This window comes from Anneissia japonica, unplaced genomic scaffold (genome assembly GCF_011630105.1).
Source record: "Anneissia japonica isolate Jap-2015-1 unplaced genomic scaffold, ASM1163010v1 scaffold685_len2926416_cov193, whole genome shotgun sequence".
NCBI lineage: Eukaryota > Metazoa > Echinodermata > Crinoidea > Comatulida > Comatulidae > Anneissia > Anneissia japonica.
In genome coordinates this window covers 2512586-2540055 of record NW_022692922.1, presented here as the reverse complement: position 1 = coordinate 2540055, position 27470 = coordinate 2512586, and the positions used below count along the sequence as shown (strand labels likewise).

At 34.4% G+C, this 27470-nt stretch overlaps 3 protein-coding genes across 4 annotated transcripts in view; 2 read left to right on the top strand and 1 right to left on the bottom strand.

The window, feature by feature from the left end:
• The window catches only part of LOC117100534 (U5 small nuclear ribonucleoprotein 40 kDa protein-like), a 13368-nt gene extending 5058 nt beyond the window's left edge, over positions 1-8310 (bottom strand). The window contains exons 1-7 of one of the 2 annotated variants that reach the window (XM_033240296.1): positions 8124-8309; positions 6579-6708; positions 6183-6276; positions 4651-4816; positions 4243-4365; positions 1780-1900; positions 1449-1531 (exon numbers count right to left, since the gene is read on the bottom strand). In XM_033240296.1, coding sequence (XP_033096187.1) covers positions 1449-1531; positions 1780-1900; positions 4243-4365; positions 4651-4816; positions 6183-6276; positions 6579-6708; positions 8124-8228 — 822 coding nt within the window. In that variant the 5' untranslated portion in view covers positions 8229-8309. Of the gene's footprint in view, positions 1-1448; positions 1532-1779; positions 1901-4242; positions 4366-4650; positions 4817-6182; positions 6277-6578; positions 6709-8123 lie in introns of both variants that reach the window. The other variant, XM_033240297.1, reaches the window with a different exon arrangement.
• Positions 8311-9371: 1061 nt separating this feature from the next.
• LOC117100533 (KICSTOR complex protein C12orf66 homolog) lies at positions 9372-20032 on the top strand. Its single transcript, XM_033240295.1, has 11 exons — positions 9372-9595; positions 10011-10160; positions 10777-10937; positions 11306-11392; positions 12048-12240; positions 12542-12637; positions 13275-13372; positions 14534-14699; positions 16149-16247; positions 16521-16632; positions 18718-20032. Exons 1-11 carry the CDS (start codon positions 9476-9478, stop codon positions 18780-18782), a joined length of 1347 nt encoding a protein of 448 aa, XP_033096186.1. The 5' UTR covers positions 9372-9475; the 3' UTR covers positions 18783-20032.
• A 2615-nt stretch (positions 20033-22647) lies between these two features.
• LOC117100482 overlaps positions 22648-27470 on the top strand; it is an 11945-nt gene continuing 7122 nt past the window's right edge. Inside the window, exon 1 of the mRNA XM_033240184.1 lies at positions 22648-22923. Coding sequence (XP_033096075.1) covers positions 22843-22923 — 81 coding nt within the window. The 5' untranslated portion in view covers positions 22648-22842. The remainder of the gene's footprint in view (positions 22924-27470) is intronic.

The window sequence follows — 27470 nt, the reverse complement described above, 5'->3', positions numbered from 1 at the left end:
TTTATATGTTTTAACTTTATTCCTTGAGATTATAGAATGTCTGGCAATACTAATTACCCGCAGTGGAGGTCCAGCGATCAGGCTATTGTAGAGAGATGCAGTAAGAAGAGCATATGCACATACACTTGGAAGCAGTGCTTCCATTTTAGTGTTAAATTAGCTATTCTAATGCCACCAGACAGTTGTCACAATAGCAACATTAAGCATTGCAGGGTATGCTCTCACTTCCATTGCCTCACTGACTGTACTATTGGCTGATATTGAAAACCAGCCATGCGGAAATTCTAAGCAGCTAAGAGTACGATAAGATAGGCCCGAGTGTGACTTATCCTAGATACCAAAGTAGGCCAAAAAATAAAAAATCTTTGCTATTCCAATGAATCCACTTGAAAAATTAAGGTTTTGTACAGAAGATTGTGTGCTAAGAAATGCTAAATAAAGCTGAGAATCTGTACAATAATTTTTTCCTAAATTTAGCCAGGGTATGCACTGCATACCTTGCTCGAATTGACAGTCCACCACTGCTAATGATGGTTGGCGGGCCGCACACATAGGGCTTTAATTCGTTTTCGCAGGCCGCAAAAAAATCACTGTCCGGCTGCACTTTGCCCACCTGTGATTTACTGTAAGAGGACCCTTGAATATCAGTCAACTTCTAGGATATGCAGGAAGGCTCACTCTCTCTATATATACACTAAGACAGCCATTTTACGTACCCCTTGGTACCCAGGGATGTTCGTAAATTAAAAAATTTGTAAACTACATCAGATGTCTGTTTCCAATACCTAGGCCTAGCTATCCCCTGCCATTGAACGCCAATAGGCTGCCGGCAGCCAGGCCTAGCACGAACCGACAGTGCAGCAGCGTGGTCTACCGCATTTAGAACCTAGCTGAATTTACCTTAAAACAAAAAAAAAATTGTTTAATCGCTGGCATTCTTACTTAACAAAATATTATTTCAACTCTTATTCAAACACCTGTTTTATGGACCTTTCTATCTTGTTGTTTCTAATTGTTAGATCGCTGAATTGTGTTGTTTACATGCATTTCGCGATCATATCTAGCATTCACGATGTCAATAAATTGCTGACCCCAACACTCTCATTTGTCATTGTAAACATATGCGTTAAATCCAACGACACTTGTGTTGGTAGTTTGTTGTTCTGGTTAGGTTTATTACATGGAAATGGAAGAAAAGATCTAACTATTAATAAATAAATACAAAAAACTTGATTATATTAAAAATATATATACATTATCACTTTGAAAATCATGCACAATCACATTTTTTTAAACGGTAATAATTGGTTGCTGATGAAGTCATCAGGGGCAATGACCATTCGTAAAATCAACGTTCGTAAAATGGAAGTTTTACTGTATATAGTTTAAAAACAAAAATTGTATTCTATTCTGACACTGCAAGTAAAAGTGTTGCTAATACTATTTACCTTTTCAAAGTTGTGTTGTGCTCCCTGGAAGATCTTTACACACCTTTCGTTTGGTGCATATGGTCTGATATCCCAAATACGTACTATAAAAAAAAACAACCAATTTATTCAAATAAACATTTTAAAAAAGGATCAATTGAAAAGACTGTGTAAAAAAATGCAATGCAAACTACATAATGCTATATTGAAATAAAATCAAACGAACTAACATAAAACTACAAACAGATAATTTTAATATAATATCAGTACATCAGAGGGAGGATAATCAATGATTGGAAGAGTCTTATCTGTTCAAGTACCAGGTGGAAAGGGCCTAAATGAAGAGACTTACCGGTGCAATCCATGGAATTTGAAAGAACGTATGATCCATCAGGACTCAATACTGTACTTGTGACTGTGTCCGTGTGGCCAGACAACTTGTAAACTAGATCATTCTTCCTGATATCCCATACCTGATCAACAAATAAATAACCTAACATACTAAACATTGGAAATATACAAATTGAATATGTTTCTTGTGCACATTCCTTATCCGCCTCTTCATCTCTATCATTACTAATGTTCAACAACACCTTAATCATTAGGCGAGACTTTTACTTTTTTAATACCTTGTTCAGCAATCTTATTTTTCAAAGATCGTCAGAGGGTGGAAAAAAAATGAAAAAAAATTTTGTTTTTTACTTAGCAGATTTTGCCAAAAACATCCAGAGATGAGAAAATAAAAATAAAATTTTATTGTTGAATGTAATCAGTGTAGTAATGGGATGGTTAAATGCTTTAAATTTATATAGTTAGGAAGAAATACCTTATTTTTGGAGATTTCAAGGCAGTGGCGGCGTAATAAATTTAAAGAAAAACTTTTATATTTGTCTAAAATTTCCATTTTTTCGTGGTGGCAAGTGTGCTAATTGGCCAAAAATAAAATTGTATTTTTATTTAAAATCATCATTATTGGTGTGCGGCGGGTTCAACAAACAAGGTATAAAAAAAGTCTTGCCTTAAGGCCTGTTTACACTTCAACGATAATGATATAAAAGCAAAAAAGCAATTGTTCATATAAAAAATAAAAGAAATAAGAGAAGTGTTTACACTAGAATGATGCGATAACAACATATTTTGACAAATCATTTCAGATGACATCATAATCATGGAAAAACATTAAAATCATCGTAGTAGCAACGATTTTATCGTTTGTCCATGATTATGACGTCATCTGATTTGATTTGTTAAAATATTTTGTTATTGCATACACGATAAATCATTATAGAATCGTCCTAGTGCAAAAACTTCTCTTATTTCTTTTGTTTTCTATATGAACAATCGCTTTTTAGCATTTTTATCGTTATCGTTTTCGTTGAAGTGTAAACAGGCCTTTATACGCGAGTATACGGTATTTGTTTTAAAACCCTAGGTCACCTGAGCGTTAGAGGATTGCCCCATGCCGTGAGAGATTCAAGTGGGGTTAAATCAAACATTATATAGAACAAAGAATCAAGTTAACGACCTAAGCAATGCTGATCAATCTATCTCATGTCACCCTGCACCAAAAATTACTGCATCAAGAATACTATGCATTAAAGGATGTAAGCTTGGTGGGAATGTTAATGTACAAAAAGATGCTCTTGAATGCTCGCTCTGTCAAGAACAATTTCATAAATCTTGCCTGAAAATTAAATCGGCGTCAAATCCAAGAGTGTGGCTTTGCCCACACTGTAAAGACATACCCGGAACCATTAAAACCCTAATGCAAATATTACACACATTATATTAGACGATAACACGATATCATTGATTGAACGATCTAACTAGGCCTACCCTTGCATCGCAGTAATACTGAACTAGGCCTAGCTTAGGCCTCATGTTTTTGTGGAAAGCTAGATAGTCATTATGTACTCGACAGTCGGCTGCCTTTATATTTTCACCTGTTTTCAGTTTGCATTCAAAGGGTACATTGCTGCACAGCCAACTGTCGGGGATATAGTACCTTCATATGACTACTCATACGTATACAACTTGAATGAACACACTTGACAATGTATAATCTGTCTCTTATACACATCTAGATGTGTATAAGAGACAGGTATTAAAACATTTTAGTTTTATTTTAGGTCTTCTTCAAAATACCTATGCCTACAGCAGATGATTTTTTTGCTGTAAAACCAAAATAGTTTCATCCATGCCGACATTCCGGTCGGTTAGCGTGAGCCCTGACTGAACTCTGCAGAAACTTCACATCGATCTCCGTATCACGATGTAAAACAAAATGTCGGAAAACTTTTCTTTGACGCATGCGCATTTGCATAAATGTCTACACACACACATACACACTACACACAATAAAAAACATAGGAAATAGCAAGAGTGATTACAATAGTTCCTATTGCATTACATGCATAGGAACTAAAAAGCGATTGTTCATATAGAAAACAAAAGAAATAAGAGAATTTGTTATTGCATACACGATAAATCATTATAGAATCGTCCTAGTGTAAAAACTTATCTTATTTTTTTTGTTTTCTATATGAACAATCGCTTTTTAGGATTTGTTATCGTTATCGTTGAAGTATAAACAGGCCTTTACTAATCACCACTACCATGAATGTGTTTGTTTCCATTATTATCACTATCATCATAATCATCACTATCATAAGTTTTGTGATTTGCAAGGACAGCATTTTAGTATTACTAAATTGTTTGTATACTTTCTTCACTAAGTATACTAACTAAAAATCACAACAAATTTAAGTAGTTTCAAATATCAAACACAAGCTTAAATGGAAATTATTTTGTTTACCTTAAGTACGTTGTCTATACCGCCTGAGATAATCTGATCACTCGTGTCATTAAATGTGACGGACAACACTTGGTATGTATTCTGGAATGTTTGAATAGTTCCCTTCCTACGACTGTCCCATAACTAGAGAAAAAAAGAGAGACAATCGTCATCAACAACTATACAACTAAATATCATTTTAATATTTTATATGCTTAAGTGTTGCTGCTGTCAGAACAGGAGTGGGCAACACCACCAGGTACCCATTTATACTCCTTCTTGCTGCTGTTCTTGCTGCGCCAAACCACTTCTTGTTCGACAAACAAGTAATGAGCTTCAGATATTGTAGATAATTCAATTTGAAGGCCAAATATTGATCAATACCACCTACGATCATAACAGTGAAATGAAAATATTTTTACCACTTACCCTTATTGTACCATCATCGCCCCCACTAACTATCATCTGGGGTCCTCTTCTGGCTGGGTAGCAGGAATTGACAAATGCTGTGTGACCTTTTAACCTCTTGATTCTGGCACCTGTTTCACTGTCCCATAATGCAATGGTTTTGTCTGTTGAAGCTGTGAGAATATTACTAAAAATAAAACAAAACAAGCAATCCTCAAATATTAATAATTATTTTTATAATCCTCATACTATCAGTGTCACTCACCCCATGGACTTTCAATGGTAACATTGTACAAACAGTGCTAAAATTCATGGTTAAGGTCAGGTATCAAATTTTAATTAAATATGATTTAAAAAGTGGCTATTTCAATATCATAAAACAAGTGTTTCGCACCCTAGATGCCGATCAGGCTTGGGTAGCACAAGTTTTTTTTTTATCTAACAATAATTGTACAGTGAAAAATGTAAGGCTGTAATAAAATATTTCAGACTTGCCATGCCAAATCCAGCATCAGTGACTAATACAAAAAAATTGAATTTTTAATATATTCATATTCTCCACATTACAAGCTTTAAAATGATGGGTCATTTACTGGAATGTCTTAAGCCCCTTTCAGACAGAAAATACCGCAATAATACCCTAATCACGCCGCCGTTATTGCCAGCGCAGACCCTTTCACACAGCTAGTTAAAATACGGTAATAATACCGTATCCTGTCTGAAAGGGTTCTCGTCGAAAGGAGTACTGTATTTGATGTCTGTGGTGCTTGTTAACAAAGAGCGCGCAAGTTTTTGTTTACTCCATTAATCCAATATGGCTGGGGATGAAGTCATAAAACTGCTGCTTTGCAATGTTCTTTAATGCTTGCTATGTTTGCAATACATATAAATTGAGAAACAGAATGTTTCTAATGCGTTTCGTTCAAGGGAAGAAAGAATTTAGGAAGCGTTTAAGGCGAGGCCGGCTTGAATCTTGAGCAGCTAGGTGCAGGCGATTTTCGCGTCTAAAAGAACTGTCAGCTAGCGATTTCATCGGCTTTGTTAACTGCAACAGCGGTTGATGGGTACTCGTGTTACCGTCTGATTTGTTATGCCTCAGTGCGTAAGACGGCAATGAACCCTGTACCCTTTCACATCGAGTTGACAAAACTCGCTACGGTATTGAGACTAGGTCCCGAGGAGGTCTAACTGAAGCCGGCGTTTAGGCGTATTTACCCTTTCACATAGAACGCCGGCATTCGAGTAATACGGTATTAATACCGTTTTGCAGGTCTGTCTGAAAAGGGTATTACTGTTGCTAAAGTTATGAGCAAAAATGTAAAGTCTACAATACTGACACATTCTTATGCTAATTACTCAGTTTAACATTAACAACAGTATGCTGGTTTTTGGATGGCAAGCTTCATTTGTATTTATAACCTGAGTCATAAAAAAAGAAATGCAATTTACATTTTGTACATGAATATGAGAGAAGCAAAAAATAATTGAAACTAATGAGTTATGTAAAATGCTAACAATTCAATTAAATAATATTTATAATGGACAAAACCAACCTTCCATCTGTGTTGTACTGTAGATCCATAATTGCCCCTTGATGACCCTTCAATACTGCATAGTTGTCACATTCTCCATAAACATTCCACATATCTAGAATCAAAAGAAATACCCAATAAATGAGGTATTTCTTCATCAGTAAATCAAAAGGCGAGTAGAAGCCTAAAGAACTAAATCAGTCACTGTCGTACAACGCAGTAAAGATTTATAGTCAAAAACAGTGTTTAGGTTGGCGTGAGAATATTAGACAAGTTAATATTCTATGATGCGACTGTCCTATTGCGCCAGTCTTTAACCCACACAGACCCAACGCGACAACAAATCACGTCGGGCTGTGTTCTGTGAGTTGGGTTTAACATGAAACATATTGGTACACTTCTCTACTGTATACTCACAGATTAGTCTGTCAAACCCAGCGGTGGCCATACTCTGACCATCAGGATGAAATTTTCCAGTGTAAACCTCTCCTTCGTGTCCAGTGAGTAACATGATTGGAGCTAACATACTTGATGTCCTTGGTGGACCCTACAGTTCATACGAAGAAAGTTAAACTGTGCTTCAATGTGATTAGAAATAAATAGAGTATATAAAGGTGAGAGATTCTGTATAGAGTAAACTTGGACGGCTGACCTGACTTAGGGCACATAGAATTTAATTGTTAGATTAAATCTCCCACCTGCATCAAACATTTGGGAAATATTGATGCAGGAATGAAAAAAAAAATTAAATTTTTGCAGCAACATTTATTTCAACAGCATAAAAAAACAATGCAATTTTGTGACTAGAAATAGATTTTCTTTAAAAAAAAAACAACAAAATTAAACCAGTTGTTATACAATATTTTGTGCAAATTGATGTACATCTTCAAGTTTCAAGTTTGCTGTCTGTTTTTTGTTGTCTTTTTCTTTTTGCCAATAGAAATAAACTGATTTCATGCGATGTTTTGTCTGTATTTGGCTATTTGAAACTTCATCAGAAAATGAAATATATCCTTTCCAGACTGTTAAGTAAGACTTGCACGGGAAATACATCAATTAGGCCTAGCAATCTGTCAGCGCATTTCGGAAAATAAGGGCCAATTTCCGTGCAGATTTTTGCCAAAAAATAGGCCTTGACCTATCGCTTGTTTGTAACCAATGTATTACGCTGCAACTAAAAATACTTTCATTATAATATGATTTGGATGATTGGCTTTTTATTAAATATTTTTTATCTAAACCACTGCCTACTGTAGAACCTCTGCCAATCAGCACATGCACCACATACCGTCTGTAAAAAATAAATATGGACAGCGCTAGGCATAGGCCCCATACTGTAACAAAGTTTTTTAATTGCGTGGAGGATATCTAAAAAATCAGCTCAAGTTGGCACGAAAAATTGCTAGGAAAATAGGTGCGCGGAATCGTAATTGCTGCATAATTGCATTGGTCTACATATTATGATTTGGTAAAAATAAAACAATTTACGGCAATCTTCCTAATAAATGCACGGACGGATTTCTAGGCCAAATTTTTGTGTGGAGTATATAATTCCCCGTGCAGGCCTTCTACTATACAGTCTGGCATAGATAGCCTAGGGCTAGGCTAGCCTAGGCTTGCGCCTAGGAAGGCCTACACATATCCTGCACAAAATTTAGGCCTAGAATTTAATCCTAATATTATTGTAATAGGCTAAGTACAACATCATCCAGCCGGCTAAACCGAATCGATCTCTCGACCTAAGGATAGGCAGCCTAACGACTAAACGCCCAGGCCGCGTCTAGGCCTACTTTGTACATACAAAGAACCTCGGACTCGAGCCTAGGCTAAAGGCCAAGGCTAGGCCTGCCTAGGCCTAGGCCTACTAGTCGGCCAATGGCCTAGGCTAGGCCTAGATCTATATCCTCATGCCACCCTCCCCGGTACGGTCGGTCCTAAATAAATAACCATAATAAAGCATACCGATTCCATTAACTGTCTATGCTGATCAGTGGCAGCAACAAGTTCGTTTTTTCTTCTTTTTGTTGGCATCAAAGCCATTTCAGCAGCCTTTCTTTTTATGTCCATCGTTTCTTCTCAAACTACTACGATACAACGACAAGCATCGGCGATCGAAAGTCTCTCTTAAACTCGACGCCAGCGTGTGCAGCGCTTCGCCGCTACCTCAGTGTTCAGGCTTCAACTTGAGTGTACATACAACCTAACGCGTCACCAAGAATTCTGTTACGACGTTCACTCACAATACAGACTGTATTACAATTCCAATAGACCTATCTTTCATTCATAAATAAATTTGTATACAGTTGCTTGCATGATTTAAGCTCTTTAAACTAATAATATGAAAATGACATTGTCATACAAATATTTTTTTTAAATCTAAAATGAAACATAAACATAATACAAAAGGTTTTTTTTATTAAATAAAATTTGATAGGCCGGTCGGTAGGCCGACATCGCGATTATGGATGAAAATGCATTCGTTTTAATATACATCTGTTTAATTATGAATCCCGTTATGAATACTATTTAATCATCGTGTTTTAGAACTCTTTAAATCTTAAGTGTTTAAGAAGTATGTCTATTTTGTAAAGTAATTTAATCACTGTTCCCTGTTTAAACTAGCATTAACTCTAAGTTGATAAGCCTCCTGTCTTTTTATCTTTACATACTTGAAAGATAAGATGTATTACTTCATTTATTTATTTATTTTGTTTGTTTGGGTCTCCGTTCATAAAAGGTATTGACACTGTAATTTAAAAAAAATTATCCAATTAGCATTTTATTTTTGCGTTTTAATTTGTTTAAATATTTTTCTTAATCATCATTGCGTAGCTTCAGTAAAAATATATTGTATACTCAAACATACGTACCAAGTTAATCTATTAATTCCTAGGGGTACCGATTTGCAAAAAGGCATTGTTTCAATGGGATTCGAACCCGCTCTTATACGTGGTTGGTCTACCAATTAAGGTTTAAGACCACAGTTGCATTCAGCATTGAGGGAATTATTAAACACTACTTTGCCACTAATTTCCTCATGCACAAAAACGCAATAATTATCTAATCTAAAATAAATGTGATTATATTGTAGTATTTCATGAAATATTTCAATACTGTAGTAGGCAAAAAATTAAGACAAAATTAAGAGTGATTCCTGTATTTGTTGTGATTTTCCTCGCGTGTGATTATGACGTTTTAGAGTATCTTTCAACGTATTCAGTGCGTTTGGTCGTTTAAATTATAACAAAACAAAAAAAACAAAAAAAAAAACAATACATGGTAGCAGCGTGTAAATTGTAAATTGTCCATCCCAAATGCAACTTAAGATGGCAAATTCTAATGCACAGTTGACAAGCATACCCGAGCAGTCTATCCTTGAGGTGTACTTTTTGGCACTTGGACAGTACAATTATGACCGAGCAAAAGAACAAGCGGTAAGAGGGTCAAGAAAATCTTTCCACGGCCCCTCACTCAGGCCTAGGCCTAGGCTAGGTGACTCTAGGCAGGCTCCTAAAATAGTGGTGTTAGCCCTCGGGCTTTTTAACTGTAGGCCTAGGCCTAGGCCTAGCCTATGGAATATTTGCATATTTAATGAACCTTAAAATACACACCTAAAAATAAAATACACACTTCACTATTGATTGGAGCATCATTCACTCAATCATGTAGGAGTTAGCATATTATAATAAGGTTGTGCGAGGGAGGCCACCTAGACCTAGGGCCTAGGACTAGGTGGCCTACCCTAGTTCTGGCCTACCCTAGTTCTGGTTCATTTTTAATCACTTGTATTGTATCATGATGTCAATCTTTCTTATCTGTATTTAAGGCCCGTGTAATTTTTTCCATCAGGAAAAGGAAAGAGAAGCAATGAGAAGTGCATCTGGTTCAGCTTCTTGGTTTTGGGTGAACACACTTGGCATGCTATCACGGCTTGCAGTAGCTGAAAAGAATTATGCATCACTCACCTATTTAAGTCCAAAGTGGTTTGGTAAAAAGGAGGTATGTATTTACATATGGTGACACCCAAAATTGTACCTCAGATTCCTTAATTTTAAACTATTTTGCAAAACTTTTAGAAAATACCCATTGCATCCTAAAGTGCCGTCTACACTATCAAATTTTATGTGACAAAAAAATGTGATGTGCCCATATATGGGTATGATGACATCATATCACATATTTTCAAATTGTATCAAAAAAATTTGAACATGTCCAACTTTTTTTTTATGTCGTCTGTCAAGAAGTTTTCAAGTTTTTTTAGAAAACACATTTTGACCAATAAGCAAATACTAAAAGTCACACCAACCAATCGAATTTGATAATTCAGTTTCATCAGAATACATCACAATTTTTTTGGCGGTTTGATGTATTTTGATGATATTGTTCCATCAAATTTTATGTGATGCTTTTTTGATGAAATTTGATAGTGTAAAATAATAGCCAACAATACATTATGCAGGCAAATGAGTATACAGTACTTTTAATTATAACAAAGAGGTATGAAATATTGTACCTCCTGGATTTTACATAAAATACTGTACGTAGTGATTAATATTTACTTTTCAACAGATTGGCTCATGTTCTAATGCAAATTTATCTTTACATCTAATCTCAGTCAATGAAGTTGACGTATTCCAGTCTTGTGACTGATTTGGGCAGCATGGAGCAGAGTGGGGCTGGCCAAACGGGGCAGGCTCAACAGACTGAAGTACTTCTGGCCCATATATGTGATCAGATTCGTCATTTCTGTGAAGCACGGACGGAAACAGTGGAGTTGTGAGTACCGGAAAATTATTATCAATATATGAGTATCTTGAACTTAAAAGATGTTTAGTAGGATTTTATTTAAACAATTAAAATTTTAAAATCAAAAATATAATTTAATAAAACATTATATTAAATTGCAATATGAAAATAATTGCTTAAAAAACATAATTAAATGCGAATAGTATGCAAAGGTGGCCCATTAAATCTTAAATTAATTCCTTGGTGAGCATGGCTTGGCCAAGTCATTGATTGTCTTGTGAATTGGTTTTCTCAGCTATGACAAACTTTGCAAAGGTGGCCCATAAAATCTTAAATTAATTCCTTGGTGAGCATGGCTTGGCCAAGTCATTGATTGTCTTGTGAATTGATTTTCTCAGCTATGACAAACTTTGCCCAATGGGAAACCAGAGGACAGATGTAGACTATGGTGAACTTCTCAGCACAGTGGATGGTCTCATTGCAACGTAGGTACATCTTCATTATATGACATTGTTATATGGTAAAAATTTATTTTGCTCTAGAGGTTATAAGCTTAATTTATGTTTTAAAAAAGCAAAGTGTAACTGTATCTTAATGTTCAGTATGCTGACCTTTCAATTCCAAATTCTGGATTCAAATTCTACATTTTGTCTAAATTTTCATATAGCTCCAAACAGTTTGTATTTTCTGGTACACAATAAGCCTGCTCCATCCAATTCATGGGTTTAGCCAGAAAAATGTAATACAGTAAGCTGTTCAAAATGGAAGACGAAGAACTTGTCGCGTAGGGACAGCTGAGGAGGGGGGGGGGGGTGGTTTGGTAAATTCTACCCTAGGTCTTCCGAATTGAGAGATGTATAGGCCTAGGCCTACTGTATTTTGTTAAATATTGAACTTAACTTGCGATGTTAACAACAAATCTGCTTTACGGTATTTTATGAATTAATTATAATCAGGCAGTTACGAATAAGAACGATATCTTGGGAAACCGAATCTCAAAAGACGGCAAGATGGTTTGCTGGCTAAGTTTTTGATCAAATTTTTAGTGTCAGCCTAGGCTATATCTGTGCAGTGTTTGTGGAAAAGAATAAGAAAATGTGAATGCAACATTTCGAAAGTGATATCTTTTTCATTCAACAGACATGGTCACCATTTTCACCATCCTCTGCTTATCCCAATCAAACAGCGTTTTACATTAGAGCTAGAGGTTTTACAAGGGCTTCTAAAAGCCCATCAGTTCATGCTGGACTGGCAGTTCCTGCCAACCTTGCTACAGTTACACAATGTTCATAGTAAATTGGAAAATCTTGGGGCCAACATTCGTTTCAAAGAGGTTAGTGAAATACAGTGTACGTAATGTATGAATTATAATAACAATGACCGTTAGAATGACACCTTATATATTGAACTATTGATTGATTGATATTATATATGAGTAATATTTTCAATATTAGATTAATTTGAGTATTAATATTTATATTGAATTTATGTTCATGTTGTTGTTCTTGGATTTACAGTTTAAGATTTATTTTCAAGTTATGCAGTAAAAATCACATTTAATGATTAAGCTAAAATATAAAAAAGCAGAGTGACCTATTTTTGTTTATCAATTTCCGGTCTTGTTAATACCTCAGGGCAAGAAATCGGGTGTTGTGATTCCATCAAAAGCTGTAGGGGTACCTCCACTCTACCAATGGCTTGCCAGGTTCAAAGCAGCTCAAGTGTCAAAGGTTAAGATTTGTTTCCTCATAACATTCAAGAGCTATTTATTTCAGATAAAATACTAGGCCATTATATTTGCTATACAATTAAATACATTCATTATCTGTATAAGGGGAGACTTTATTTATACCTTGTTTAGTGAACCCACCTACTGCAAATATTGATGATTTTGAATAAAAATAAAATTTTATTTTGTGCCAATTAGCATACACGCTGCCACAAAAAAGTGGAAATTTCAGAAAAAAAATGAAAGTTTTTCTTTATATTTATTACACGGCGCCCTCCGCTGCCTTGAAATATCCAAAGATAAGATATGGATATTTCTTCCTAATTATATACATTTGAAGCATCTAACCTTCCTATTTTACATTCACCAATAACATTTTATATTTATTTCCTCCTCCATTTGGATGTTTTTGGCAAAACTATTTGCTAAATAAGTAAAATATTTTTTTTTTTCCGCTCTCCTCTGACGATCTTGAAACAAATAAGTATGCGAAACAAGGAATAAAAGAAGTCTCACCTAAGTAGTAATATTGATAATTGCATGGAATAATTATAAGAGATGACAGTACTGTAATCTGTTTACAACAAACCTAAAAATACAAAAAATGTTAAAAATTGCCATGTGTTTTCCTATTTCAGTTTAGTTTATATTTCCATGATAGTCTTAGCAAGCAGGCATTATCTACGTCTGAATTCAAGGGACATCTAGCAAACCTTTTGGTTGATCATCGGGCTAAGTATGTATCTATGGAAGCTTGAAAGTGCCACCCAGATGTTCAGATGACAACATCCTGGATCTCGTCAAGTCTACATCTTGTAGAAGAGATGATCAGATGGCGAGATCCTGGATCCCATCGTGTCCACATACTTAAGAAGAAATGATCAGATGACAAGATCCTGGATGTCATCATGTCCGCATCTGATCATCTCCTCTGTGAGATGTAGACAAGATGAGATGATTATCTAGAAATCCGGATGGCACTTTAAGGTTTCCATATGTATCTGTAATGATAATATTTATACATTTCTAATGCAGTCTCCGTATTAATATGTTCAACTAGACCGTAGCATGTTTTGGAGTCTTGAAATTGGGAGGGGCTGATTGGGCGGGTGAGCAAAGTTTAAGTGAAGGGATTAATGATAAAATGAGGGGGTTCTAGGACTGCTAGTTCACAAATGAAGGTGATATGAGGTGATTTTTAACTGATTAAGCATCAATTTGTGCTTCAAACATTTTCATTTGGGGTCATCTGAGAGAGCAATCCTTTTTTGGGGTGAGGGGGTGCAAGTTGGACAGACATTATTTTCTATAACTACAACCACAACTACATCCATATTCACAGTGGAGAAGCATGCTAAATTATTCAACGTTGAAAACAATCAAGTCATTAATAACACTTCTTTCGTACAAATTCATTCTATAAAATAGACTTTAAATATGAGATCCTCTATAAATTTTAGGTTGTTCATTGACGTTTCCATGTGGTCCTGTGAAAGTAAAGTTAGTAGCTTTATTTCGGTAGTAGCAAGTGTTATAGACTATCAGCACATAAGACAAATATGTTAATCAAATATTTTTATGTGTGTAAGAAGACATCCTGTTTTTCAATCGTAATTTCCTATTTTAGGCCGCCTCTTATACGGTCGGGAGTACAGTATATATGTTAGGCCTAAAGTGGTACAGGAGTGAAATTATTATTCCATTATAGAGTCATTGTGGCAATGGTCACTTTGTGAGAGAAGATACAGTAAACGAGTGGACACAGGCAGAAATGATGTTGAAGCTGTTTTAGTGTTTGGGTTGGAGCTACAGTACATTATACATTATGTTAAAGCCGCCTTAAATCGTGTACCATGTTACTTACTTAATGGGTGTTATCAATTTTGTTCACTTGCAGAATAATTGCATTTTCCAAGAAGGCTGATGCATTGAATGTATCAGTGGTATATGATACAAATAATGCCATAGAAGTGTTCAAGGGCCATGGGTACCACCATCCATATAGCCAGCATGAAGTGCCCACCGGCCTTGACAGCTACCCTGCAATCTTCTCCTATCCAGAGGTATGCTTGTTGCTTGGTTTTCTGATTGAGGATTTTATTTGTTCCTGTTCATGCTGCTATTATTTTTTTCATATTTTCAGGTTTAAGTTTTTTTGTCAGTTTTTTATATATTTTTTTACCTAAAATAAAGCAGTTGGATCAGAAGGCATCCATATCTTGTGTTAAGCTCTCAGCTGTCCTAGTGTTCCTCTTGTCATTCATCCATTTGGAATGTATATTTTGAGGTGGATGTTATTTAAAGAAATAAATTCTGTTTATTATATGCAAAGGCATTAATATATATTAAAGTTTCCAGATTCTTTTCATAATCAAGGGTGCAGATCTGTTTTTAAAGTTGGAGGGGGGAACATTTCATAAGACCACACCCACCTTAGCCCGACCATGGTTGGGGCTGAGGTGCGAAATTTTGAAGAAATAGTAACGCTAGATGGCCGGAAATGACACTCTTATATGGCGAAGTTTGTCATCACCACATCACCGTTATAGTCAAAATGAAGTGCCAACAAATTTCTTATGATCATTTATCAGCGATATTCGGAAACCATAGAGATCCAATTAATATGTGTGATGTACCATAGAAAATAAAACTTAAAAACATTTTTTTTTTATGTATTTACTTTACTTTACCTACTTCAAAGCAGTGAGTCCACACCCACCCCAGCCCCACCATGGTTGAGGCTGAGGTGCGAAAATTTTAGGAAATGTTACCTCAAGCTTGCCGCAAATGACACTCTTATATAGTAAGTCATCATAACATCACCATGATCTTTTATCAGCGATTTTCGGCTATCATAGAAATCTTATTAATTTGTATTGTACCATAGAAAATAAAACTTAATTGTCTTTGATGTATTTACCCTTTTTTACCTACTTCGTGTGCTGAAAATCTTATACTTTTTCTCATACTACTCAAATTATAACAAAAGCATGCACACTCGAGTCATGTATTATAGGTAATTCAGATGTAAGTGATACTGGTATCTTGCTATAATAATATAGGATGTACAGTACTGTACTTAGGCAGTACAGCCCTTTTTCGTTAAAGCCTGGGTCATTTATGCAGTTCATTTCATCAACTTTCAGGTATCATCTTTACTTATGAAATTACATTGCGGTTGAAATGTGGGTGGGGGGGGTGTGACCAATCCCACTCAAAAATATGTGGGAGGGACATGCCCCCTTCCCCAGGATTTGCGCCCATGTTCATAATAAGCAATGTTTCCTTACAGTATATCATCAAAATATAATGAAACATTCGTTAGATTATGATGTGATTAAAGAAATACATACAAATTAAAATGGCATGAATAAACATTATAAAATTGTTGAAAATATTACTATTAAAACATTATTAAAAAAACTTATATTGCAATTTCCAATGATTTGTAGATTGAGTCATATTTAGTCCTTCCATATTATCAGTCCTATCTTTTAAAAATCCTTGATTAGGAAAAGCCTATTCGATTATGGCCGATGGTTGTGATGTTGCTAAACAGTAAAGCTGATGAACTTACTGACTTGGACCGAGTCATCTACTCATTTGATAAGGTAAGACAAATCCGTAATCAGGATTCCTTAGGGGGAGGTGGGGGTTCTGACAAGAGCAAGGGGTCAAGGGTGTGTCTGTGGACCTATTAATAAGATCTTATTAATAGGTCCATGTTGTGTCTAAGTGGCCTGGCACTCACAGAGTTGTTTGGTCAGGGAGGTAAGCTACAAACAGTTTAATATGTTTTATTTATACTGTTTAAATTTTACTGTACATTTCATTGCTTGGAAAGTATGTTGCTAAAATATACAGCAATTTTTTTTTTGTTTCAGACACAATCAATGACATATTTTATTACAAGACTAGAGGGACGATTTAGTTTGGTTGTTATTTTCAACTCAAAGAAATCTGAGAGAGATTCCTATATTAAATCTTTCATGCAAGGTAGGTTAAACTGCTATGGTTCAGTGTTATTGATGTTCCTTTTTGTGTTTCATCTGGATGACTGAAATGCAAGTTCATACAAATCGAATCCACATCCACTCACCTTTCAGACAGAAATATAAACATCACAACAAAAGACAGACATACAACACGATAGGCAGATATTAGACAGGTGGCTGGATATACACAGAGGAGCAGACCAGTAACCAGGATCCTGTAAGGGGTTTACCTATCAGAGCCAGGGTGCCAGCTGAAGCCTTTGTAGCTGAAGCATTCTAGCATGTAAATTAGGGGTTCTCAACTTCCTGCCCGTGGGCCATCTCTGGCCTGTGATTGCATGTTATACGGCCTGCAAGAATGAGCCGAAAATAATATTTTCTGTAGGCTTGGGCTATGATTTGTAACCTCAATAATTTTTTAAATTTTGCATTCTGTTTTGCCGACTAGGCCTACAGTGTATATTGCCCCCACAAATTTTAGCGATTTAATCAATCAAATTGAAAGAACTGTAGCAGCAAACAGCAAATAAAAGAAATCTATTTATACTCTTTGAGTCGGCCTAGCGCAATAGCATGGCGGAGCTCTGCTGCCTGTAGTTTGTAGTTCCATATACGGCAAAGGTAACTTTCTTAGGTTAAGATGCCCTGTATGAGTGTCTAGGTGCTTATATATTTTTTTAAAATTTCTAATTTGGGAAGGAGAGACACTCTGCTCCCAAACCCTTCCCCTGGCTAAGCGCCACCACACACCAAACTACATTTCATTTAATTTATTTCGCCTTTTTTTTTTTATCATAACAATACAGTAAAATATTCAGAAAATTCGAAAAGGTAATCCATGTTTCCCCCAAGAGCCGGCAGGATTACCAAAAAGTAAAATTAATTACTGTCTGAGTGGCTCTCCAAGCAATGGGGGAAACATGGACTAGCAGTATAAATACATTATAAATATATATATATATATATATATATATATATTTGTGTGAAAATACAAAAATAATTAACAATTAAAATATGTTCATTACTTATATTATTATTGTTATTTTTATTATTATTATTATTATAACAACAATAATAATAACTACAATAATTTTAATTACAATTACCAGCATAATAATTATTATAAATATTAAACAATCACACAAAGAAATAAAAAAGTACACAAAAAATTTGATCAGAAATAGGAAAACACCCACCCCCAAACCCTGCCCCCACTTCACAAACCAACAAACACCAAAAAGAGAAAATTAAGTAATTAGAGTTCACTTTTAGCTTGACTTGGGCATAGGCATATCTGAAATTCTCTCAGTTGTAAAAATGTTCTTTTAGCTTTCTGAGAAATAAGTTAATGTTAAAGAGAGCAGCATCACGTACTTCAAGTGGAAGAGTTTCCCATACAATGGGAAAATAATTGAAAGCAGAGAATTTAAATGCATTGGTTCGGGCAAAGGCATGCCTAAAACGCAAATCATCAGAGTGTCTAGTGTTGATCTTAACAAATTCCAAACAGTTTAAATCATACACATGATAAAGGCATTTACAAACAAAAGCTACAAGAATGAAATCGTATCTAGCCTTCATAGAGATCAAGTTAAATTTAACTAATCTCTCCTCATAGCTTAACACAGATCTGAGTTCATTTGGGATGCTCATACGAGTTGCTTTTCTCTGAACCTTTTCAATAGATTTCAAATGTCCAGCTTGAAATGGATACATCTCTTTCCCTGGCCCTTTAACTTTATTCAATGAACAATTTTGGCCCACTTTGCAATATATAATAACAGTAACCCCTGATAATAATATATAACCCCTGATGTAAATTATGAATTTGTTGAGGGGAGGTTTTGTTTATCAGAGGGGACATAAAAGGAGTTTAAGTGAACCATAGAATCTCCATCTGGTTATTAGCACTGGTAGACAGATGAATAGCAACTCAGACTGGCAAACAGACAGACAGACTGACAGACCGAAAGGTAGGCAGGCAAGAAGACATAACCAAAGCAAGCAGACAGAAGATGGGTGGTTGAATGTATGGAAGGAGTAATGTTTTTATTTTATATTTTGTTAATTTTTTTACCCATTTCAGAAATGAATATGCTACTCCGTGGTAGTAACATATTTGCTAGTTTACGCCTTGGACACAAAAATTGAGGCAAGTAAATAAAATTATAAACAGATAGTCGCCTTAGCAACTGTTTCCATGGTTATGGTAAAGGTCAGCTTTGATAAGCTGTAGTATTACAGGATGTGATTGACTGACTGGAATTATTTGGGATCAAGGTCAGGAAGTGCATCAAGTAAACGCCTCCGATGTCCTGGATGATAAAAATGGAGTCTTCTTTAAAGATAGAAGCTTGAAAGAGTTTATTCACAGATTACATGCAACAGTTGATGTGTTTAACCTACATTTAGCTCATCTCAGCAAGCAAGTTTAATTATAATTCTGTAACCATTGATTTGGGGGAAAGGCATTGCAAAATTATATACAGTATTGTGAAAAAGTTGGGTAGCAGCTGCTTACACACTGCTACAACAAAGCTTGGCATAAATAGGTGTGTAATTCAAATACCATTTTGCTTGAAAAAGAACTATGGGATATGACTTCACCATTATTTCATATTGGCCGACATTTGTACTTTCTATGCTGGTTAAATAACAGGGTTGTTCAACAGGCTTTCACTTGAATGGAAATATCACCCATAAATTTTAAAAGCCTCCTTGATTTGCTGATATTGTAGACCTTGATCATGGGGTTGCCAAGTCTTGTGCGATTCGTGGTAGTCTCTCAGAAAATGACGTAGACTGCCACACACACGTAAGCAAGCAAAAACCTCCCACAAACTGGCCCACACATCTAATGTAGGCATAAATAAATACTTACTATTACTGTATACTGTATTAAAAAATATAATTTTCTAGTTGAATCTTCCATATTTTCATTCTAAATACGATGTTTAAACTTAAACAGACTGAATGAAAATACATATATGTATATATAGAATAACAAATAAAAAAAGTGTAAACAATTATAATTTTATTTGATGTTTGCTTATTATCTACATACTGAAAATATATGTATATATATTAACAAATAAAAAGAAATATAAATCAATTATATTTTATATTGCAACATTTGATTAAAGTTGTGCTTTTTAAAATATAAAATTAAGTTCAGTATTTTTTGAGTTTTGAATATTATAAGGTAAAGTATTATATTTCAACTAAAAATTTGATTAAAATATTTTCCTTGCCAATTTAGAGATGTGTACATTTTTAGCGCATAATACTAGGTTTCTATGCACTTTCAACAAATACCAATGGAAAGAAATTGAAAAAAAGAAACAAATAAGATGAGGAGAAAGAAAAAAGGAATATTAAAAAAGAAGTTATTTGAAAGTTAATAGGTTATTTTGAAAGTTAATAATTTGGTCTCACAGTAATGAAAACGATTTTACGATGGAATTTATATCTTTAATTGTTGGTTTAAATATTTTTTTTATATAATATTAATTAACATTTATAAAGTGCTCTTACACGTATGGTCGCACAGCTATGAGAGGAATGATAAAAACTTCCTCTAAGTGGAAGAATGACAAACATTTTGAGGTACAGTCGGGGGCGGATCCAGAGATGTCCGAAAGTGGGAAAGATCGAGATATCACCACCCTAGCGGATCCGGGGCCCCCGCGTTTTCTTGACGCTCGGAAATAACCTCAGAGGCGTTTTAACGATCGTTTTTTTCTTTTTCTTTCTTTTTTTTTTTTTTTTACTTTTCGCTAAGCGCCGCTCTCTAATACGCCCCGCAGCGCTTAATCGAGAGTATTATTACCTTGTGTGTAATGAAATACTTTGAGAAACAGGGTTTTCAATACAACGCAGGCCCGTAACTGGGGGGGGGGGTTCGGGGGTTCGGACAAACCCCGCCGTTTGCTAGCTGGCTCCGCTTGGATGGCAAAAAAAAAAAATCTCGAAAGAAGATTGCTTAAAAAAAAAAAATCAAATAATCTTTATGGACAGTAGCAACTTTTAATACAAGTTTCAAGATGGAACTCTTATTTATGTGGTCAGTGCTTCAAAAGGCTCCACTTTTTCCAAATTTGAACCACCTCCAAAAAAATCCTAGTTACGGGCCTGCAATGTATACAGTGTTTGAATGAATAAATAATACAATGAAGACACAAGCCAGGGGCGAATTCAGAGATGTTCGAAAGGGGGAGCCAAAAGGGTTGCCGAAAGTGGGGCCGATCAAGATAAAACTACCCTAGGGTGTCCGGGGGCATTCCCCGCGAAATGTTTGTTTCCTAGACACCCGAAAATAACCTCTGATGCGTTTTGTGCGATCATTTTTTTCTTTCTTTCTATTTTTTTCCCTTTTATTTTACTTTCCAATGGGGTGGGGCTGTCTCTTATACACATCTAGATGTGTATAAGAGACAGATTTAACTGTTCCCTGTCAATATACGTATAGGCCTTTGTATTGTATTCATGTATTGTACAGTGCATGTCATACATATTCAATTTAATTTGATTTATGAGTATGTGACACGACGATGATAAATTTCAAAGAATAATTGATGGTCTTTGCGTACTGACCATTAATTTAAGAGACGGATTATGGTTACTATAGTTTCGATCATCCTAACATTAGTGCTCATCCCTGTAATTGATGAAGAATGATGAAGTGTTAAGCTAATACACTTAATTAATAAATTTCAACATTTGAATTGCTTTGTGCATTTATTTAAATATGTCATTAGGTTTTCAATTAAAAAACGACAATTGTCTTTCCCTGAAAATTTACAGACGCAAAAATATTACCGTTTATATAATTTTTGCATAGGCTCAGGTCTCTAAAATTGGCTCTTAATCAATTTAACAGTTTGTGTTAACTTATATACATTTAACATATACGATGAGTCCTCAATTTGTGATTCTACAAATCATAGAATAATTTTAAAAAATTCAAAATTCTATAGCACCAGGTATTCCCATGCGGTCTCTATCCAGGTACAAACCGAGCCCCTATATTTCTTAATGTCGATGATCAGACGAGAACCTGTGTTTTCAACGTAGTATGGCCTTAGAGATAGGTAGTATATGAACAAATTTCTATAGCAACGTAGACTATACATGCATACATTGATTTCTCAAGTTAGAATGTTACAAACATTGAGGAATAGATGATGGAACTACATGACGATAAGATCCTGATTGGTCAAAGATTAAATCCGTAATTGGTCAATTTTCTAGAAAAATAAAGTCTAATATTCATTGAACTCCATAATTGATTCATCAAGTACCACTCCTCTGTGCGGTAGGAAAATGTATTAATCTGTAATTGAAAGCGGCTGGTAAATTACTTGTATTTTCAGAATATGATAACTTAAATACCGTATTTATTCGAATAAACGTCCCGCTTTGAATAAACGCCTCTCTCAAATAGACTCTCCGGGCGTCAATGACTCTAAATAAAACTAGTGGAAGCAACATCATTCTCAACACATCCTATTAATATTCTACTCCAGTAGAATTACCGTACGCTTTTGCTAACCTGTATCAATAAGTCTTTATGATCACGCAGTAACACGTTTTGACGGTAGTTATGTGTTGTAGTCCCACATTTAAAGTAAAATTAAGGGGCGTTTATTTGAGTAATACCCAATTTACAGCCAAATAAATTAACGCCTCCCTTGAATAAACGCCTTCCTCGAAAAAATTCCTCAACAATAAACGAATAAATACGATATCAAATATATTGTTCAACATTTAATCAACACATAGGCCTACATATTTAATTCTAATTCAACGGTGAAAAGTGAATGCCGTACAGCGACTGTTGTGGATGAACAAATTATGTTACACTAAATTAGTAAACTTAAAGACAATTGTATTGAAAGCAAGAAAGTGAAAGGCCTGTAGGAACTATTGACCAATGAGATTTCCTGTTTGCGATTCGTCACAGGAGCGCTGCTACGGTACCACTCAATGGGCTTCCGGGTTAAGCCAGGCATAAACGCATGTAAACAGTTAAGTCTAACCGCGGTAGCTCTCCGAATTTATTTAGTGTTATTTCCGGGTAGATACCAAGCAAGTAAAAAATCACTATGGTCTACTAATCGTTAGCATCGAAAGAGGTTGTAGAATGGAGTTTTACTTAATATTGTTTAAAAATATTCCTATGTGATCTTAGAGGCCCTACTCAACGAGAATCATGTTGTTTATCGTCGTTGTAACTTGTTTCTTGTGCTGTGGTAATGGAATGTCGCAGCCAACACATAACGAGACGGTGGAGGTAAGTGTGTTAAAACTACTGTGCTTTCACCGTTGGTATATTGTTATTAACTGATACTCAACTAGAGGATTCTAAAAAATTCCCTCAAATTGTAAGCCTGTTTAAGCAGTGTATTGACCCTTCAGTATATACTGTATAGACATATTGGGGTAGTGAAGGTACCCTAACACTTCTTGGCAGCACTGTATTTCGATGCACCTGATGCAGCAATGCAACAGATCCTTGGTGAAAAATATATTAATTATATATATATTTCTTTTTTGCCAAAAAATTTAAGTCAGTTCTAGATTTTTAAGTTTGGGCAACATAAAATATTTTTGTTGGCGGTATTTATAATTTAGTTCATATTTATCATAACTTTATTATGAAGAGATAAATGAATAACCTTATTTCTGCAATGGAACTTTAGGGCACATAGAAAAAAATTGTTAGATTATCACTCCAGCCTGCATAAAAAAAATTTGGGAAATATTAATGCGGGAATAAAAAACAAATTTTTTGACGCATCATTTATTTCAACAGCGTAAAAAAACAATGCAATTTCGTGAGTGGAAATACATTTTCTTAAAAAAAAACAATAAAATTATGTCTTACTTATACAATATTTACAATATTCTTGCCAAATAAAAGCAGTCCTCCCTCAATCAAAAAAAGCAATGGCTGTATTCGCCTGGTAGTTTTTCGTTAAACCACGCCCACCTGTGCAATGGTAAAATCCTACTAACGAAGACAACCAGTCAAATAAAAAAATTGGTAAATACTCGACAAAACAAAATGGCTGCATAGTTAACGCGATACACTGCGTAATCAAGGTTGCTTCAGGTTGTGACAGTATGCGTTTTCATAAAAAATAGTTTTTATTCAGTTTTTGAATTCTGCCTACAATTATTTTTTGACATCATGTGAGTAAATATTATAATTTTTATTTTCTGAAATGCAAATGTTGTTAAACTGACCAATCGGCCATGTTTGTTTTGGTCATATGGATAACTTAACGCTGATTAACTCACTCTGGTTTACATTAATTGTTTTGTCAATGAAGTCTATTTCATGAACCATTCAAATAAAAATAATACTCAACGAAAAATAGTAGTCAACAAAATGAACCAGTCGAATAAGCCCAATATTCTGTTGTTCCGATTAAAAAAAAAACAAAAAAAAACTGCCTTTCCTCATCACTTTTTTTTTTTAAAAGAGTGATAATTTAATAATTTTTACTATGTGCCCTTAAAGGCCTACTCATGCATAATCAATAAAATCATGGTGCTGCTGTATCTCTATAAAATGACTACACTTAACAGAGCATTATGGTTAATGGCACACATTTCAATACAATTGGGAAGTCATGTGTGTATTTAGATAACTTTTGTCAATGTGACTGTCAATATACAGTAAGCTGTGATCATAATAGGATTCATTTTTCATTATGGGGGTGTTCACTGTGAGAGGTCATGAGGGTGGTAAAAGTACAGTTCCGTGCCAAACAATGCTTATTTGCATGCTTTTTTTTAAAAGAAAATATGTTACTAAATGATTCTCTGGAGCACATTTGTATCTGAGTTGAAAAAATTACATTTCCAATCTTTATTTTGATAGAACTTTATAGATACAGGTCCACCTCACAGTCACTGCCCTCATCCAGATGCTAAACAGGCATTGATGAGAATGCATAGAATTAGAAAGGCCACCTCCAAAACTAAAGACAATGTTTCTGCGGACCCTTTTTTTAACAAATGTGTTTTATCTTTATTAGACGAAAGTAAAAGACCATGAAAACCCCAGTCCCCAATGTGGTCTTTGATTGGAGTGAGGGAGCCCTGTATTTGATACAGTACTTTAATTTTCTGCAAATTATAGGCAGCATGTTTTTAATAACTGTCCTTATTGTTGAAGTCAATGACCTCATTCATTCAACAATCACGTAGTGGTGTATAAGAGACAGATATATATGTGTGTGTGTGTGTGTAGGTCTAATCTAAAATGAAAGTAATCTAAAAAAAAGTAAAAAATTTGCCGCATCAATTATTTCAACAGCATAAAAATAAGAAAATGCAATTTTGTGACTTTAGATACATTTTCTTTAAAAAAATATAAAATTAAACCAATTTTTATGCAACATTTACTATTACTAGCCAATTGTAAACAGTCCCTCCTTCATCGATAAAAACAAAAGCAAAATAATATATTGGTCCGATTAAAAAAAAAACAACCACCCTCCCTTATTTTTTTTTAAAGAGTGATAATCTAATAATTTTTTCTATGTGCCCTAAACATGTTCATCTGAATGTACAATATTTCTACTGAATTTGAGTGAAACTGTGGTTTATAGGGCAAGTACCCACTTTAATGTCATGATACTGGGTTTAAATCCTACAAAGATACTTTTGTACAGTACTATGAACTACTGACTCCCAATGCTGTCTTACTGAGACTTTCCAGTGTTTCTATTAAACTGTTGTACTACTGTACCGCCTAAATCTAATATACAGTATAAACTTTAAAAATATAATTAGTTGCCTTGTTTAAACCAGTACTTGCATGTAACACGTAAGTTACCACCAGATTTTGTTTTTTTTTCTGTCTACTATTATTAGTATTTGGTTTTTAAAATAAAAGTATATAACTTAAACATTTTAGCAAACTGTATACCACACTATAAAGATCAGTGATTCAGTATAATGGCAAAAATGAATTAGCAGGAAGTTATGAAAAAGGGGAATATCCTGGTGTAGAAATCAGGATGTAATAAGGAAATGCTTTGTTTTAATACATAAGAAAGAGCACTTTATAGACTATTTTAAATTATTTATATTTGCACAGCCTTTCAACAGCATGAATTTATACTGGCTTCATCAGGTGCAGGCAAATGATTGTAGTTTTTATACAGTAAATTATATCCCTGATTGTGGTACGTTTTGTGCAAGTATGTAATATGTGTCGCCTATTTAATACATGGGTCGCAAAAACAAAAAAAAAAGAAAAAAAGAGGTAAAAGTCGCCGCCTGATAATGAATCAGTAATTTGGCAAGATTTTTTATTTTAATTTTTATTTGAATGAGGATTTTTTCTGATATTTTATAACATGACTTGAAATTACACAGTGGCAATACTGTAGTCTTGTCACATTTTTCTTGAATATATATCTGCAGTATCTGTTTTATAAATTGTCAACAAGTTTTACAGTATTTTGTTTTATTTAGGCTGTTTACAAAAATCATTCCTAACATCTTCATATTTAGAGTAGAGAGTATAGTAGAAAGATACAGTAATGCAGCCACCAAAATTGTCACCAAATGATTGAGGTGACATTTCTGGACGTCACATTAATTGCTGATAAATATTATGACCAGATGATTGTTTACTGTAGATTGGAAGGTCTGTCTAGATTATTAATTGTCACAGTCACCACTGGTAATTACTCAGCATTAATTTTAGTAAGTGATTCCACGGACTCAAAAAATATGCTAGTACTGTAATACTGTGATGTTACAAACTACTTTTGTTATCATTAAAAGCCCTCCTACTGTATTTGACGCCCTCAGGGTAAATATTATGAGATAGTTGTGCATATTAAATATCTGCTTTCGAAAAATTAAGCTATATCCTAAGGTTGTTTTTTTCATAATCTTTGTCAAATTTATGGTGGTAAGCGATACCAGTTAATAAGTTAATAGTACTTCATTTTTTTGAAGTTGTCATCAACATAGTGCTGTAGGAGAAACCTGGATTTCGTTTCTGTTTGGAATGATTACACTGTTCAATGGTTTGTGTGGCAAATGCATTTGAAGCCTTAGTACAAAAAAATTAAGGAAGTAAATCCAAAAATCATGTGACCCAAAATAGACTGTAGAATAGAATACCAACCTACAGTACATCAAGGAATCTTTGTAATGAGAACAAATTAAAATTGTGCAGTGATGCATCCCCGTGGAGCGCACTTGTATAGTAATCTAATACATGTTATTGTTTTTATAGTTATTATATAAAGGTGCATTTAGAAGTGTCATCGATCATTTCACGTATTAATTATGCAGGTTCTACATTAATTGATAATATAATAGTTGTACTACTGTAGTTTAAATAATAATATTTAATATTACAACTTAAAATTTGAATATAATTTTCTTCTTATCTGCAATAGACTGTTCGATTGACAGTATTCTGTCCAACTCGTTAGTTCACTGGCTGTTTTGCCAATAAAAAATTTTAAAATATTTAGATTTTTAATTACTGTAAATGTCAGAGAATTAATTGACTATCCAGGCCTTAAAAAAATAAACATCATGCTTTATGTTTAGTTGGGCTCAGTGTAGAAACTACCACTTAATATTTTTGATTACTTAAGGCCTAACCTGATTCACATACTACAGAAAATTTACTAATGTCGTGGATCTCTATTCCAATAGTTCCCCTACCAAAATTTGCTACTTTCAGATGATTCCAACCTTACCAAAAGTTGTATAATTGAAAAACTTATTTTTGAAGTTGATGTCTTTTTTGATTTTGTATCCATTCAATATTTATTTGTTTATATGTTTAAAGTTTAT